Below are 18,758 nucleotides of genomic sequence, written 5' to 3'. Positions count from 1 at the left end.
CATACGGAAAGTAGGATCACTAATTAAGAATTTCAAAGATTATAAATTATTAGGCAAATAAACCTACCTCCCACCTGCTCTCTCCCTTTTCATCAATGACAGCAGACACTCAAAGGCCACCCATAAGTAGAGTATCCTTAATCTATGCATACACTTCTTATTTTAAAACAAAAAGCCAATAAAAATAAAATTTGTATCTGTGCTAGCAGCATATATAATACTTTACGAAACTGTATAATACATCTAATGCTTTTAGTTATATTTTCTAGTTCAACAGACTGACCGTAGCATGTAATAATTCAGTTTCTTTATTCATTTTACCAGCTTATTACTAATAATCTTAGTATTTAATTATTTTCCTTGTTCATTCATCTTTTCTGAATTTATCATAAAAAGCAAAAGAGATATATAGATACGAATAATCCATCTGGCATTGATTTGAGCCTAAGGTGAAGTTGACACATTGAGAAAATGGCCTGATAAGGAAAGATAATTTTGGTAGATCTCACATGTTTTCAGAAAAAATATGTATTATAGACATATAAAAATTCTGAGACACTACAAACTAGAAATCTGAAACCGAAAGACAAATTCAACAATTCACACAAGACATAAAGTGTCTCAGTCCTTACACTCTTTCAATCACAAAATATTATCTCTTCCGTTAAATTTCAAATTAGAGAATGATGCTTAGATTTTATGAAGCACAGGGAAAGGTTTTAAAACTACCTGGGAATTCCTAGTCGAATTCACATTTCCCTCAGGAAGTAAGTCTTTTTTAAAAGTTGGCTTAAATGTGTGATGGGGATTAAGGAGAGCACTTGTGATGAGCCCCAGGTGTCGTATGTAAGTGTAGTGTCACTAAATTCTACGCCTTAAACTAATACTACACTGCATGTTAATTGGAATTGAAATAAAAACAAACAAATAAATGTTGGCTTTGAAAATATTACATGCCACTATTCCATAAAACTATAGATAATGGCAAATTTGTCATCATATGATTGGTACCTTATAGTGACTACAAGAAAAAGTGTTCCCTAAAACTAATCTACGGACAATCTAAAGAAGATACTTGAACAGTAGGCAGAAAAATCTTTATGCTTGAAAAGCTGGAATCCCAGATTTTTAAAATTGAGATACAAATATCACAAACATAGTCTTTTATTTGAAGTCTAATCGAATACATGAAATCAAGCTGGATAGAGAACTAATTAGAGAAGGAGGGCAGATTCTACAGTCATATACAGGTAAAGGGAAGGTATCTGCAAGTATTTCCTGAGATTAGATTGTATAAACTTCATATAAGAAATTTAAGATACATTCCAAATTTTTAAATTGAAAAGCAGAAAAAAATTCTGAATAACATCTAATAGATTTTTCATCTCCCTTTCACTGTCACTGACCCATAACCTAGAAAATATCTAAAACTTTTGTATAAGGTTTTGACTTTTGTTTTCTGTGAAAATGTTTATATGCTATATTCCTTAGAAGCCTGCTTTTTACTGGTGTTTTCATGAAAACACTCTTTTTAAAGACATATGAAAATGAAACAATCTGCTATCCATAATTTTCCTAATAATGTAAATAGACTAGGAAGTTTAATAATTCTTAAGCTATTTTTAAAATATTTGACATATTATGTTGTATCAAAACACAAATTTATATGGAATTTCCATAGCAAGTTAAAAAATATATATATATGACAGGTTTTAGGCCTTGGTCTTGTCACAGACCAGCTGTGTGACCTTCAAAAAGCAACATCTCTCTGCACCTCCATTTCTTTTATTAAAAATTAGGGTGTTGAAATACGATCCATGATTCTAATCAATAACTGTCATCCTACTACAATTAGATGGCATCTCCTTTAAAAAGCAGCCTCATTTCCAAAGACATTGTCTTTTCCACTTTACAAATGGAAAGTAACAGGGGCGCCTGGGTGGCTCAGTCAGTTAAGCGTCTGTCTTCAGCTCAGGTCACAATCCCAGGGTCCTGGGATCGAGCCCCACATCGGGCTCCCTGCTCAGCAGAGAGCCTGCTTCTCGCTCTCCCTATGTTTCACCCCCTGCTTGTGTGAACTCGATCCCTCTCTCTCTCTCTCCTTCTCTGTGTCAAACAAATAAATAAAATCTTTAAAAAAAAAAAAAAAAAAAAGGAAGGACGGGGCGCCTGGGTGGCACAGCGGTTGGGCGTCTGCCTTCGGCTCAGGGCGTGATCCCGGCGTGATGGGATCGAGCCCCACATCAGGCTCTTCTGCTGTGAGCCTGCTTCTTCCTCTCCCACTCCCCCCGCTTGTGTTCCCTCTCTTGCTGGCTGTCTCTATCTCTGTCAAATAAATAAATAAAATCTTAAAAAAAAAAAAGGAAGGTAACATGTCTATAACTGAGAATTTAATCATTATTCCCTACTTGCTTTTAGTTACATTTTATTATCTATGCCAATTAATAGAATTCATGAAACAAATAATAAAAAATGAAAGGTCCATGCTTAAATCAGAATTTATTTTCTCCTATTGCCCTAAATGGCAATGCAATTTTCCACTAACACTTACTGTGCTTCGTTTTGAAGTCTGAGATCATTTCTCATTGGAGTAGTCCATGGAAGGTCATTTCACTTCTTCTTAACATAATGGTATACTTTCTATGGATTTATTGTATTTTCACTGTGTTAAACTTTAAGTAGGTTGTTTTGAAATCTGAAGGTTAAAATTCAATTCTAACATTACCCCCATGAAACTGTACTGGTTGAGAAATCTTTATTTATTATAAAAATGTGACACACTATTTTTTTTATTTTAATTTCCTATTCTGGCTACGGAAATTTGCCAGGAAAAACTTAAAAGATTATTGTCTTTATTTAAACAGCTTAGAAAACAGAATTTTAATTTTTCGTTTTCACTTTACAATAGTTAAAGACACTATTTCTACCCAGACCATGTTGGTTGGTCCTTCTGTATTCATACATTATTTTAGAAGTTCTACATAATTCAAAGAAGCTTAATATCAAATATAATCACTTTCCAATTTATATTCATCCTCAGGTAAAGAAAAATTATTTCAAATAAAAAACACCTCACAGATTTAAATATCTAGCAATATCAAATGCTAGGAAAATGCTCAATAAATCACTGACATTTGAAAATACCAAGAAATGCTTTCTCCAAATAACCTCATCACCAAGAAATCAAAATAAGTGCACTAGGGATCCATTTTAATACATTAAATACTCAAGCATAAGTTTCCATTTAAATTAATAAAAATGTATACTAAATTTAATTTACCAAGAAAATTCTATTTATTTTGCTAATGTTCATTTTTTTAAAAAAGAAAACAATCTTCTCTAAGTGAATTCATGTCCTGTTCAAGAGCAAATAAAACATACACATTCAACCAAAAATGTAAATTAATTCCCCAGAACCCAATGCTACTCTCAATTATTACAATTCTGACTACTACTTTTTTGGTTATTTTGCAAAAACAGAGGCATCCTTGAATAAAAGACAATCACTACTATTTGGAAGGATGATCCTGAGTCAACACAATCTTTTTTTTTTTTATGATTTAATGTCTGAAATTATTTCACTTTATTATACATAGGAAAATATAATAAAATATTTTATATATTTATATAACAGACATTTATGTGTTTAATATTTTATAAAAATCAGTTTAACAACAACAAAAAGCAACATTATGATAGCCATCAAGTGTAGAATAAAGGAACACCAACTGCCACACACACTTGACATACAAAATCAATCTCATTTCCTAAAAGTTCTGGTTAAAGTTATTGCAAAGATCAAAAGAACATGATCACCTCGCTTAAAAATTCACTAGCAAACACTAAATTAAAATGTACATAAACATCATACAGAGAAGGAACCCAAAGGAGAAAAAAATTCTTGCTTCCTGGTTTATACTTTGTTTAAACTTTACAGTTTAGAATTAGCACTCTCATTTTTCACTTGCTTCTTAGGATCTCCTTTCCTAGAAGGGCAACTTATCTTCAATGGACTGGGTTCAAGAAAGTTCCTATAGACTGTGAATTTAAAGAATTATGAAAGCAAGAACTGCCAAATCACAGGGAAGGTCAGAAAACAATGTGGCAAGATCAAGACTAGTGTTTGAAATATATTACCTGTTCCAAGTTTTGAAGGCATTGCTGGCTCGTTTGAACAGATATCCTTCCATAACAATGCCATTTGCAGCATCTACGTTATATTCTAACTTAGAATCATCACTGGAGAAATCCTAAATGAAATAAAAAAAAGTTCATATGATTTGATTAAGTCCCCTACACAACAAATTTATCGTAGAGAAACAGCTCAAACCACAGAAAAGCTTTGTATTAAAACAGTTACATTAACACTATTCATAAGAAAACAGGAGACCTAAATGTTGAATAATAGAAGAATGCTTCAACATATTAAGGTATTTCAATTCAATGGTCTGTTATACAATAATTATTATAATGACAGTATTAAACCACAGATGATTATCTAGAATATACTCTGAAAGAGAAAACAGTATAAATTATATACACAGTGATTAAAGGCACAAAATATTCTGTATACAAATAGACAAAAGGAACAACTAAATACTATGCATGTTATGTTTAAAATGTTTTCATTTTATCCTAATATTGTACTGTGATGTGTATGCTAACAATTTTTTAAAAAGGAATATAGATATATTTAAATTGGGATTACTTAAATCTACCACTATTCTCTAAGTATATTACTATTATGGTAGTTTTTAATCTGATGGAAGTAATAGCTCCACTATTGGGAAGTTCAGAAATAGAATAACGGCATTTTTTTTTTCCTAAAATAAAATTTTGTTTTGCAAAGAAGAACCACAGTTTGAAGTGGGCACGCAGAGCTCACTTTTTTCTAAGGATTATGGAATCCCTCATAATCTTCTTCTATCATTCTAGTCATTCTAGTCTTCACATGAATTCAAATCAAACTTTCAATTTGCCTCCAAGGATTCATGAAGTTTTGAAATCAGTAATCTTGTATTTTAAATACTTCCTGATGGGGCGCCTGGCTGACTCAGTGGGTACAGCATGCAACTCTTGATCTCAGGGTAGTGAGTTCAAGCCCCACATTGGGTGTTGAGATCCTTTAAAAGTGAAAAATCCTGCGGCACCTGGATAACTCAGTTGGTTAAGCGTCTGCCTTCAGCTCAGGTCATGATCCCAGTGTCCTGGGATGGAGCCCCACATTGGGCTCCCTGCTCAGAAGGAGTCTGCTTCTGATTCTCCCTCTCCCTCTGGGCCTCCCCCCCAACTTGTACTCTCTTTCACTCTCTCTCTCTCTCTCAAATAAAATCTTTTTTAAAAATTAAAATAAAAAAATATAAAGTATTTCTTGATGAACTTACAAAGTAATTTTTTTACAAAACTGCTAGACTGCTGCTATCCCCAATTTTAAAATTCTAAAAATCAGTCTCAGAACTTTCAAAATTACTTCTGGATCAATAATCAAAGTTAGAATATTATCCTTTTAGGGAATAACAAACTCTGTCTTGAGAAAGATTTTGGCAGAAACTACATGACCATCTGCCAAGAATGCTGGGATGTGAGGGTCTTCCCCTAAAGGGGAGGCAGAGTAAGAATCACCTAGGGGCCTTCCGAATCTAAGAGTCTACAAAGATGGTAAATGGAAACAGACTAAATTCAGAAAAACAAAATTTATTAAAAACAAAACCTCTGTTGACATCTCTTAAAATTTAACCATAAAAAACATGCTAATCCAAAATAATCAAATGAAATAAAATTTATAAACAAATTGTTATACTTTCTCCTGCTTTTTCTCCTCCTCATTTGAAATTTATCTGAGGCTGTAATTTATTTAATTATGCACACAGGATTATGTCAGCAATTGATATAATTGAGTTTGGCAACATTCTAAAGGTTTCATTTATACACTGGCAGTTTTTTAATGACCCTGATGCTACTTAAAGCATTTAAATATAACCTCCTTGAAGTACAGTGCATTGTAAGTATTTTTCTAATTTTCAACTGCATTTCCTGAGATAGGTTAAGTCTTCAACTTATTTACTATTAATATCAATTAATATTATACAGTACTTAAAATGTGACAGATTATAGGATTTTATAATGAAAGTAATAACACTGTATAAAATATATAATTTAAATATATTGATGAGCTGACAAATTAGGAAGGAATACTCAAAGGCAAAAGATTAAGTGCAAGTAGGAGGCTTGAAGAGGTAAGCAGATCAAGGAAGCCAGATTTCACCTTAAGGGCATTTGCCTCATCAGAATTTGAAGCTGTGGTGTGAGGCCCAAGGAAGAGAAGGCAAGACTAAGATTGGCCAATAAAGAATTTAACAGAAGTTTTTCCTTCTGAAATTGCAATCAAGACAAGAAGGACCATTATTACTTCAATATTATGTTAGAAGTCCTAGCCAACAAAATAAACAAGAAGAAAGAAAAGAATTGGAAAGTAAGAAACTACTATTATTTGCAGAGGATATGACTTTGTACAAATAATATCCAAAAGAATCCAGAGGTAAATTAGCATTAAAGAGAACTTAACAAGAAAACCGGCTTCAAAGTCAATACAGAAAAATCAATTTTATTCTAATATGTAATAAAAGTAAACAGTGAGAAAAGAAAACTTTAAAAGCCAATATTTATAATAACATTTGCAATATTAAGTATCAAGGCATAAATTTAACAAAAGATGTAGAAGAAAATATCAAGCTTATAAAGGACATTAAAGGTTTTAAAAACTTAAATATTTCAAGCTCACAGATTAGAAGACATTGTAAAATAAAGATATCAATTCTTCCCCATACTGATTCATAGATCCAATGAAATCAATCAAAATCCCAAAAGCTACTCCTATAAGAATGCAAAATTTAGGCAATTCACTTTTGAAGCAGAGAACGTAAGAGGCTTTGCTTTGTCAGATATCAAGATATACTATAAAGCTAAAATAATTAAAGCAGCATAGTATTGGCACAATTAAGACAAAAAGACCAACTGAAAAGAATTGAAAGCCTGAAACAGACTTCACATGTATGCAAGCACTGATGGAAATCAGAGGATATAACAGAGTAGTAGGGAAAGAACACATTTTTTAGTAACTGATTCTGGATCATCTAGATACAGTATAAGAATACAAGAAAACTGGATCTCTACCTCACACCATACACAATCACCCAATTACAGATGGATTTAAGGTCTAAACATAAAAGGCAAATCTATAAAAACTTAGAAGATTATACAGGAGATACAGCTTCATGATCTTGGGATAAGAAGGACTTATTAAACAAGACACAAACAGTATCAAACATAAAAGACATTAAAAAAACAAAAACAAAACTATGTGAAAATTAAAAACACATATATCCCCCCAAAAAGGTTTATATGCAGATGATATGAAGAATCTGATGAACAGTTAGGCAACCTGATGGAAAAATGGAAGAAAAACTAACAGATATTTCACAAACAGAATTATCCAAATGACCAATAGACACAGGGGAAGGTACCTGAGTTCATTAGTAACTAAAGCATAAATTAAAACCATAATGAGATGCCACCAAAATCAGCGAAAATTAAAAACTCTCACAATACTGTGGGGTGGCAAAGAGCACTGAGAACTTACACACAGTGCTACCCGTCAGGAATGGTAATATCATTTTGAAAAGTAATTTAGCATTATCTACTAACACTGAACATATATATACCCTCGGAACCAGCAGTTTTACTCCTAGGCATAAATCTATCAGGAATATGTACACATATCCAAAAGGCATGTACATGAATGTGCATAGTATCATTGTTTCTTTAACTGATCAAGTTCAATTCTTGAAAAATGTAAATAATTACATTAGGTGCATTAGACACACTTTCCCTTAATTTTTATGTGACTGAATCGTTTTCTTTTTTTTTCTCTTTTTTTACCTGTAATGCAGCCTTGTGTCAGCATTTAAGGGCAAAAAAAAAAAAAAAAAGCAAAAATAGCATTACTTTCTTTAAAGTACAGCAGTAATTGACTATTATTTAAAACCAAGTAAATTAATCTTAGATTTAATAATCTACTACTTTTGGACCTTCAGGACAACACTGAACTGTGTATACAACAGGGAACGATATTAAAAGATACATAATATTCATTAAATAATTCAATTTAAGCAAATAGTCACCACGTTTCTATGAATATCATGATCTCTCATTTTAATTAGAAATGACTGGCCCCAATTTTTAACAATCTCTCCATGGTAATGTCATTAATACAAGTTACCCAACCAAAAGTGAATCTAACCTTAAACAAAACAAAACAGGGAGTTAGTCTTACCTAGCTATAACTGGAAGTAACTAAGTTAAAGATGATCTGGTAGAAAATCTTTACCTTTATAAATAATGTTTCTCTTTGAATATTAATAACCCATCACCAATAAAATTTTCCTTACTTGTATTACTGACTTCACTTTAATTTTTTTCTACTGAGATCTTTTATGTCAGATCTAGTTCACTGGTATTTTAAATTCTAAATAAACCATAACAAAAGTTGATCTGACTGGTCAATACCACAGGAACAGATTTCTTAAAGCAATGCTAAAAGGCATCTTTTTTTTTTTTTTAGGGGAACACACGAATAAGAGCCCCCCCCACCACAAATTATGCAGTCAGATTTCCCACATCTGGGGAAATTCCAAGGGTCAGCACATTTGGAGTCAATGGATAAGCCTCACCCTGGGAAAACCACTTTTGTGATCCTATCTCCCCTGCCAGGTAAGTACGAAAGGCGTCTTGTCACATACTTGTATTATTAGATTCAACCTCCAATTCTCTCCTTTTATTTTCAGATTACCACACAAAAATATCACTGACTATGTAAGACAAAATACTGTTAGGTTCAGTTCCAAGTTATTTGTATTCAAAGCTCTCTACACACAAAAATAAAAATGTGTCATATTTAAATTTTCATTTTAAAAATATATTTTTCAAATAGTTTAGCTAAGCTTAGGCAAATTAACAAGAAATGTACAGAGAGCAAGGGCTGCCTTAGAGTAACTATAGGTGTTAAGTCCACAATACCAAACACACACACTGATGCAAAGATGTTCTCTACCACCCCCTACTTACCCCCCACCCCACACACTACCTCCTCTCACTCACATGCTTTACAGGGATTGGTGATATCCTAACTGAAACTGTAAATAGCAGTTTAAATTCTAAGGGCCATTTTGTAATTAGTTAAGATCCTACGAGATTGGGGCACTTGGGTGGCTCAATTGGTTAAGTGTCTGCCTTCAGCTCAGGTCATGATCTCGGAGTCCTGGGATGGAGCCCTGCTCAGCAGGGAGTCTGCTTCTCCCTCTCCCCCTGCTCATGCTCTCTCTCAAATAAATGAATAAATAATCTTTAAAGAAAAAAGAACCTTCGAAATTGATGTTTTTGCAAAGTCGTTCAAAAACGTGGCTTTCAAATACTGCCTGATCATCTAAAAAATACTTTACTTTTCACAAAAAAGGAGGAATTTACCCAATTCAATTACTACAGCAACTTAAAGGATTTGTTCCAACACAATGGCATCTTGCTGAAACCAATAACCGAACAATTGTATAAAATGGGACTTATTCTCTCTTAACTTTTCTTGTCAAGTACCTTTTGTTGAATGGTGGAATGTTTTTGCTCCATCTCTCTTTTCTCCTTTGCTGCATCCACAACCAGTCGATCCAGCTATAAAGGGGGAAAAGGAGAAAATTAGGCAGACTTAAAAATTAAAGAAAAAAAGGTATAATCATTTTTTAAAAACATAGTCTCAATAAGTCAGCCAATTTAAGTTTACTTAAAAAGGCATTTTGGCTACAACTTTAAAATGGAAGCTCTTTTTTGTCTAGTATCAAATCCTTTTTAAGAAGGTCTATAACTCCTCCAGGAAAAACATTTCTAAGAACAGCTGTGGTGCCAAGCAAACATGACAGGAGGCCTTGTCAAGGGCACAACAGTGATAAAATTAACTCCTGGAATAAGGAAGAGAACTCTAACTTAAGTTGCCTGTTGACTCCTGCAATTCCAGTAGTCAGAATCAGACAGAAAGAAGATACCCTGGTGACTTTTTCCCCAAACAGCAAAAAGTAGCAGCTACACTAGTATGGGGCCAGCTCTCGTAAGTTCAACAGAACAGACACTTCCAATCACTCAAAATGCTTCATGTTTTCAAGTTGGCTTCTTAACGTTATAATCAAATCTAAAAGGCAAAAAACAAACAAAAACAAAAACTCACCAGGTAAGAGAGACAGCTAAATAATAAAAATTTTTTAAAATAATAAAATAGTAATTATTCATAAGGCCAGGGTATAAAGTTGACATTGTTTAAGGTTCTGCTTTAAAAGCTCAAAAAACTTATGAAATCATAAATCTCATTTCTTTCTTGTTCTTTCCATCAGAAAAGATGATTTTCCAGTATTATGACAAATGCCCTGGCTTCTTGAACTACTCTTTGCTGAAATAACAAACAATCGGGTTATAAATTATGTGAGTCTACTCTTCTAGACTGTGATGTATGTCATTTCATCTTTGAACCTCCACACCTCTAACTGATTAATGTGGGATAAATGAAAAAAATAAAAATGTAAACATCAATAGGAATAAGGAGAAAGATAAAATATTAAATGAACAAATGTTTTCATTGCTATCCTTTACAAAACAAAATTTTAAAAAGCCTTAGTAAAAAAACCATTTGGTCCTTTATTCACTTTCCTGTTCTTGTCTATTTCATATTCATCTACCCATTGTGGTTTAGCTTCTGCCACTCAGACCCTCTACTCTCACAAAGGTAACAAATAATCTTCTTGCTGCTAAACCCAATAGGTCGTTCTCAGTCCTAGGTTTACTGGACCTTTCCAATATTTGTACTGATAACTACCCTCTCCTTTTTGAGACACTCTTTCCTTGGCCTGTGCTACCATCACCTCCCAGTTTTCCACCTCTTCTCTCATCTATGTTTTAATGGAGATCCTCATACCTAACCATCTCTTGAAAATATGTCATTCTTAGGGCCCTGTTTGAAGCCAGATTCTCTTTTTACTCTATACTAGTGGCCCTTGACCTTAACTTACAAAATCAAAATCTTTAAGCATACTGTTTCAGTGCTCATATTTTTCAAAAACAGCTTTTGAAACACAAAAATGAATTTTGGGATACCTATTAACTCTCCTTGAGTCAATTCACCCACTCTCGTGGTTACAATTAGTAATTATATGTTACTGACTCCTTTAACCTAGTATTTTTCTTTTTTTTTTTTTTTGTGAGCTCCAGATACATCCACTAGAATTCCTATCATCAAAATTTAACACATTAAAACCTCAACTCATCATGTCCCTCTACCTTCAAATTGGCTATATCTTAAATATCCCTCAAGTCTAATTGTTTCTATCCCTACTGCCATGTTCCTAGTTCCAAATCCAATTATCTCATAACTGAATTATTGAAAGAATATCCAAACTGGCCACCTCCAACCAGGCTATATTTTCCACTAGGCACCAGAGCTTAGATGCTTTTCAAGGACCTGAAAAGTTATGTGACAACTGAGAGGGGAAAACTGCAAACCAAAATTAATAAATGTCTGAAGTATACAATTATTTAAACTACTCAACTGCAATCCAACTCATTTGTTTACAAATTATATTTAATGTAAGATGAGGGTGCAACATAATGCTTGACAGAATGTGGGGAGTGCCTGGAGCCTAGGAAGGTCTTGCCTTCCTCCCAAGTCTGGGTTACGGGTTCCATCTGTATGTTCCTATAACTCTTTGATCCTCTGCTATGTGGTAGAGACAGCCAGCTACCCCCCAATATCCATTCTCTTCTTCTTTCTTAACAAAACAACCCCCAAATTCTAGTAGGTCACATGATCATCTGGCAAGTTTTTATCTCCCAGCTTTCCTTGCAGCCAGTGTGACATTGGGATGTACACATAAGTGACTCTACAATTTCCAGGAGACATCCATAAAGAGAATGCATCTTTCTTTCTACTTTCCTCTTTCCTGTTAGCTAGAATGTGGGTATGGTGACTAAAGCTTGATCAGCCATTTTGAACCATGAGGTAGAATAAAAAAGTATAATAAGCCTGCATCCCTGCAAACCAAATGACCACCAAACCGGGCCTCTGACTTTACACAGGGAAATAAAATTCCATCTTGTTGAAGCTACTACTGTTTTAAGGTTTCTATCTATTGTATGCAAACGAGTGAGTTCTCAATTTATATACCCAGATGGGACACTAAGCACAGACAGTAATAGTCTGGTGACTTGTTGCTTTCCTCCAATAGGTTAAGTTCTACAGAGTCAGGGAACAGTATCTCTGCAACTCATGGCATATGCCCTGCACATCATCCCAACACACACACACACACACACACACACACACACACACACACGTGTATGCACCATATTTACTTTTGGTCAATGAACGCAATTCTCATTACACTCTTACCTTTTTCCTCATTTCCCTAAACTCTATTTTTCATCCTTAATCCCCTGTCCTCAAAAGGTAATATGAACCTATATGGGGAAAAAAAATCACCTAAAAATTGATACTATTAAATTCAGAAAGCTCACCAATCAACAAAAAAGAATGTCCCAAAACAAATCTAATGCAAAGTTTTGCTCAATTATCAAAAATAATTTGAATATAATAAAATTTCTATATAATACTGTGACATATGTATAATTCATGCATGTGCATATATATGTATAAAATAAAAAAGTTCCCAAAAGTTCCATAATCTTAAGATTCTAAAATTTTATTATTCAAAATAGCAAAATATACATTTTTTGGAAAATAAAAAAAGAGTGTAACTCAAATGAAAAATCAGTAGGATTTTTCAATGATCCAAATGTAAGAAATGAAAAACTAAATTCAGCTATGTATACTGTAAAACAGACACTTTGTTTTTAAGTTTTCCTTTCAACATCCTCATATACTGTCTATAACGTATTTTTAACTTCAATCTTCCTTTTGGTTACACATTTAACCCATACATAAATCTTCTGCAGCATCAAACTTCTTCATTAAATAAATGAAATGTCACATTTCCCAATATGCTAAATTTCTTTAAAAGTAAAAGCAAAAATAAACAAGTGGGACTAAATCAAACCAAAATGCTTCTGTAAAGGAAACGATCAACAAGATGAAAAGGCAACCTACCAAATAGCAGAAAATATTTGCAAATCATGTATCAGATATAAATGTCCAAGATATATAAAGAACTCATACAACTCACTAGCAAGAAAAACCAAACACTTTGTTTTAAAAACGAGCAGAGGATCTGAAGAGACATTTCTCCAAAGACGACAGATAGATGGCCAAAAGGTATATGAAAAGGTGCTCAACATCACTAATCATCAGAAAAATGCAAATCAAAACCACAACGAGATATCACCTCATACCTGTCAAAATGGCTGTCATCAAAAAGACAAGAAATTACGAGTGTTGGTGAGGACGTGGAGAAAAGTGCACTGGTGGTGGGAAGATAAATTGACACATCCACTATGGAAAACATTATGGAGGCCCCTCAAAAAATTAAAAACAGAACTACCATATGTTCCAGCAATGCCCCTTCTACATATGTTCAACATAAACAAAGACACTAATTTGAAAAGATATCTACATCACCACGTTCACTGAAGCATTATTTACAACAGCCAAGATACAGAAACCACCTAAGCGTCCGTCAGTAGATATTGAATAGATAAGAAAATGTGGTGAATATATACACAAGGGACTACTATTCAGCTATTTTTAAAAAAATGGAAATCTTGCCATTTGCAACAACATAGATGGACCTTGAAGGCATTATGCTAAGTGAAATAAGTCAAGCAGAGAAAGACAAATACCGTATGATTTCACTTACATGTGGAATCTAAACAAAACAAAACAAACTCATAGATACAGAGAACAGACTGGAATTTGCCAGAGGTGGGGTATGAGTGGACAAAATGGGTCAAGGGGGTCACAAGGTACAAATTTCCAGTTATAAAATAAATAAGTCCTGGGAATGTAATGTATAGCATGGTGACTAAGTTAACATTACCATATCATATATTTGAAAGTTACTAAACAGTAAGTAGATCTTAAAAGTTCTGAAGTCAAGAAAAAATACTGTAATAGACGTTTACTACACTTTTGAAGTAGTCATTTGACTATAAATGTGTGTATGTATGTGTGTATTAATACACACATATATCTCAAATTATTTTATACACCTATATTAATGCAGTATATGTCAGTCACATCTCAATGAAAAAAATACAGATATCAATGTATAACACAGAATCAAGCAATACAGTACAACATTACCTGTGCACCAAGATCCTTCATGTAGGGCCCAAGTTCACTAAATAGATCATACCCTTGATGGAAGAAGGCCAAATGGGCATACATAAAAGATAACATCTAATAAGAGAAAAAAAGTTCAGCATTTTAAAATCAATTCTTAGATAAATATTCTGAAATTTTTTTAAAATCTTAATCTTATCGAATGTTTAAAAATTAGATAAGAGCCCAAGATATCAAAACTATTTAAAATTAAAACTGAATTTTAATTACATTTAATTACATGTTCTCATTACAACATTACAACTGAATTTAAAAATCAATTCTTAGATAAATATTCTGAAAAATCTTAATCTTATCTAATGTTTAAAAATTAGATAAGAGCCCAAGATATCAAAACTATTTAAAATTAAAACTGAATCATTTTTCTTAAAAGAGTATTTCAGAAATATTTGTGAAGTGAGAATAAATTATATTTAAAAGAAATATCCAAGTGGTTTAAAATTTTTAAAATGCCCCAAATTTTAGTTGTTTAGACTATCTCCAATCAAAATTCATATGGTAATAATTGAAAGAATCAAGTTTTCAATACTTTCACCATCTTCCCAGGTACATTATAAAATACCTATATGCCTTTGAACCAAACTCACTGGCAAAACTTTAAATTGCAAATAAAGCATTAGAAAATTAGAAGGGGAAATATAAAGCTCTCAAAATAGAACAATCACACTTGATAACTGACTAGGATCACTAAGCACAGCCCAAGGTAGGGGAATGTTTATTTTCTTTCTCAAGATACTGAAATAAAATGAGTCAACAGACTTTGCCAATATGGAGGTTTCTGTATTTTCATTCCCAATATCCAAAAACGTTGCTAATAGATTAAGACTTTTTCCAGGTTTTCCTACATTTTACCTATTTATGAGAGAAAAATCACTCTTATTTTTCGTTTTTACATGGGAAGGAATTTAATTCAATCATAATAGTGAAAGAATCCTCCGCATATCCATGTTTATTTTTAGCAAGACGAGGCATCTGCTTAATTTTCTGAAATTTAAAATAGGTCCTTAATATTCAAGAGTGCTTCAAAAGAAATTTTTTTGAAGAGAAAAACCAATTAAAACACAAATACAAAAGGACAAAGCTCAATAAAAGATTATTCTGGAATTAGATTAACAGTAGTTGTGCAACTTTATGAATGTAATAAAAAACAATTACATAAAAAAGAGGGTGAAAGATTAATAGCTACAACTACGTAAAAATGTAAAACATGCCTACACATCAAAACACATAATAAACATATTAAAAGATAAATGATTAACTAGGAAAACACACATGACAAAGGGTTAATAGTCTTAAAATATAAAAGATGTTACAAATCAGTATGAAAAAGATGACTACTCTAACAAAAAAACAGGGAGCACAGAGGCCAAAAAATATACAGAAAAAAATTCAAACTCATGCATATTTAATACAAACGAATTTGTATTAAAGAAATGCAAAACTGAACAATGACATGACATTTTCTATCTACCAAATTATAAGTAGAGTGGGAGAAATTAATACCCAGTGTTGCTAATATAGTTCACTTTCACATACTACCAGTGGAAATGTTGTATAACTTTTAAAATGTACCATTATATTTTTAAAGTTTTAATAAATGCTTAAACCCTTTGACTAAGTAATCTATTGTCTTAATCTATCCTAAGGAAATAATCATATGATTTATTAGAACGATCACTAGAATGATATTCTTTAATGTCAAAAAACATGGAAATTACCTAAATATCCATTAATGGATAAAACTAATTTATGGCATGCTCAATTGACCTGCAAACCATATCCAGCCCTATCATCTATTTTTGGATGGCCTATGAGCTAACAGTGGTTTTTACATTTTTAAATGGCTGAAAGACAATGAAAAGAAAACATGAAATTCATGACACATTGAAAATCGTAGGAAATTCAAATTTCCATGTCCATAAGAAAAATTCTTATTAACACACAGTCATGCTATTCGTTTACATATTGTCTATGGCTGCTTTCTCATTACAACGTCACAGTTAAGTAATTACAACACAGACTACATGGCCCATAAAACCTAACATATCCACTACCTGGCCCTTCACAAAAAAAGGTTGCCTACCCCTAGTATATTCACATGGTAGAATTTTATATGGCCAGGAAAGTTATCGTTAAATAAAAAATATTTAATGACATGTGATGATTCTGTAGTTACTATCGAAAGAACAAAGTTATAAAACATATGTAGCAATGATTCCTATTTTGTTTAAAAAAATTAAATCCAATTTTAAAACACACATATACACATTCACATACATACATGCACACAGAAAGAGAGGAATAAGATGAAAATATATGCCAAGATATTAACAGTTCTCCCTTGGTAGTAAGATTTATAAGTAATTTTTTTCTTCATACATTTTACTTTTCAATTTTCTATAATTAACATACATTACTCTCAATCTAGAAAAGGAAGTGGAGGAAAAGAGCAAGTACTATGTACTTATTTGATAAGAAATAACATAAATACAGAATTTAGGGAAAAGCTAGGGGGGACAAGAATCAAAAGCAATTTATGCATACCCTTTCAGGGAAAAAAACAAAACAGTGAACAGAGAAGAAAAATGATTTCTAAGGTTCTCAAAATATGAAAGAGTGCAATGCCATACCATTACCATTCCCTGTCCACTTCCTTGTTAGCTTTAAGACTTAAAAAAAATGGTCAAATAAAAAAATGGGCATAGAGGCTCAAGGAAACACATCCTCAAATTTCATTCCATTTTTTTCAAACAGCACTCTAAAGAACAAACCAAAAGACTGATAAAACCATCAATAACCCGAAGGAAAAATTCTCTGAATGATACTATTTATGCATGCCCTCAATCTCAAATATTTAAATGTCAATATTAAGGAGCTCACAGTGTGTTAACAGGAGATACACATAACCAAAACATAAAGGAGACAAAAAAGTGGTTAAGTGACATAGGAGAACCATGAAAAAATCTGTAAGATTAATTCTGAACCTGGAATAAATACATTCACATATAATATACACACATACATACACACACATATGATGCTGCTTTAAACGCTTATATATGTACACTTAGATCATATTAAAATGTTGAAAACATCGTTTCAATAAATATCTTACTGATTTTAGGATTTCTGATCTCCTTTTTGATTGAAGGACATTAATCTGAGGGAAAACACACTTGGTTAATCACCCATGAATTTATTTAAAAACTAATCTACAATGCAATATGGTAAAATTTGCTTATTCTGATAGTTTGATACTTTTCCAGAAAAGTAAATAAAATCAAAGTTCAAGTTTTTCACCCTTTGACCCACATTTTGCAAAAACAGTTAAGAAAAACATACCAATGAAACTGTCCTCTATTTTCAACTCAAAAACTGGCCATGCATAAGTCGTTAAGTATGTAGTGATATAATGATCACTTTGATAGACACTTGAATTTCTTAAAATTCCATCTTTTCCCCATCCTCCTTATCTAATTGTTCATCTAGACCCTTCAACATATATCCTTAATGCAAATTCTCATCACTTTTACCACTACTACCAACCACCATCTTATCTTTTCTAGACTGTTGCAACAGCCTACGAACTAGGGTCTCTATACCCTCGACTCTCTACAATCCATTTCCCACACAGCAAACAGTGATCTTTTCAAAATATAAATAAGATTATGTTACGTCCAACCTAAAACCTTCCAACTTCCTCCTGTAGCCTGCACAGCCCTTTGTGATAATCACCTCTCCACACCTAGTTTTCTACTACTTTCCCCTGTCTGTGCTCCAACCACAATCCCAAACTACTCCCACCTCAACACTTTCCAACTAGTTTTTCTGTCTTCATGTCATAATTGTCTGCCCAGATAGGCATACGGCTAACTGTTACCAATCAGGTCCCAGCTGAAATACTATCTCCTCAAAAAGGTCTAAGTAGGCCCTATGTACTCTCTAGTACAATAATCCTATTTATTTCCTTCATAGCATTCATAACTACCTTTTATTTTCTTATTTACTTATGTCTTTTACCTGGTTAAAGTGTGAGCTCCGTAAGATCAAGGTCTTGCCTTAGTCCCAGCTGTATTCCCCAAATGGAACATAGTGAGGACTCAATAAATATTTGTTAACTAAATTAACTGACCTTAAATAATATTTCAATTAGACTAAACTTACTGAAAGATCAGTAAATTATGAAAGTTGCCTTTGTGGTAGCTCTCCTAACTCTAGATATTCTTAACAAATTTTTTGTCTATTATATACCAGGTTAATGAAATTAAATGTTTATACAAAAAAAAGAATCATTCACTTTTTGCTCATATTGTCAAAAGATTACAGAATATCTTCCTTTTTGATATGTTCTTCCCACTGAATATTCTGCCTGTTG

The 18,758-nt window shown here is 32.6% G+C and overlaps 1 protein-coding gene and 1 non-coding gene across 4 annotated transcripts in view; both read right to left on the bottom strand.

Moving 5' to 3' along the window:
* Positions 1–18,758, bottom strand: part of ACAP2 (ArfGAP with coiled-coil, ankyrin repeat and PH domains 2) — a 140,201-nt gene that overhangs the window by 36,067 nt on the left and 85,376 nt on the right. For 2 of the 3 annotated variants that reach the window (XM_040621408.1, XM_040621410.1), the window contains 5 exons: positions 17,499–17,543; positions 14,345–14,440; positions 9,646–9,720; positions 7,939–7,950; positions 4,138–4,250 (listed from right to left, as the gene is read on the bottom strand). In XM_040621408.1, the coding sequence (XP_040477342.1) occupies positions 4,138–4,250; positions 7,939–7,950; positions 9,646–9,720; positions 14,345–14,440; positions 17,499–17,543 (341 nt within the window). The remainder of the gene's footprint in view (positions 1–4,137; positions 4,251–7,938; positions 7,951–9,645; positions 9,721–14,344; positions 14,441–17,498; positions 17,544–18,758) is intronic. The other variant, XM_040621409.1, reaches the window with a different exon arrangement.
* LOC121100561 lies at positions 8,618–8,777 on the bottom strand. The gene has a single exon (XR_005832318.1). It is a non-coding gene; the product is annotated as a U1 spliceosomal RNA (small nuclear RNA).

This window comes from Ursus maritimus, unplaced genomic scaffold (assembly GCF_017311325.1).
Source record: "Ursus maritimus isolate PB19 unplaced genomic scaffold, ASM1731132v1 scaffold_4, whole genome shotgun sequence".
NCBI lineage: Eukaryota > Metazoa > Chordata > Mammalia > Carnivora > Ursidae > Ursus > Ursus maritimus.
Note: the sequence above shows the minus strand (reverse complement) of the source record. Positions and strands in the feature narration are given on the sequence as shown.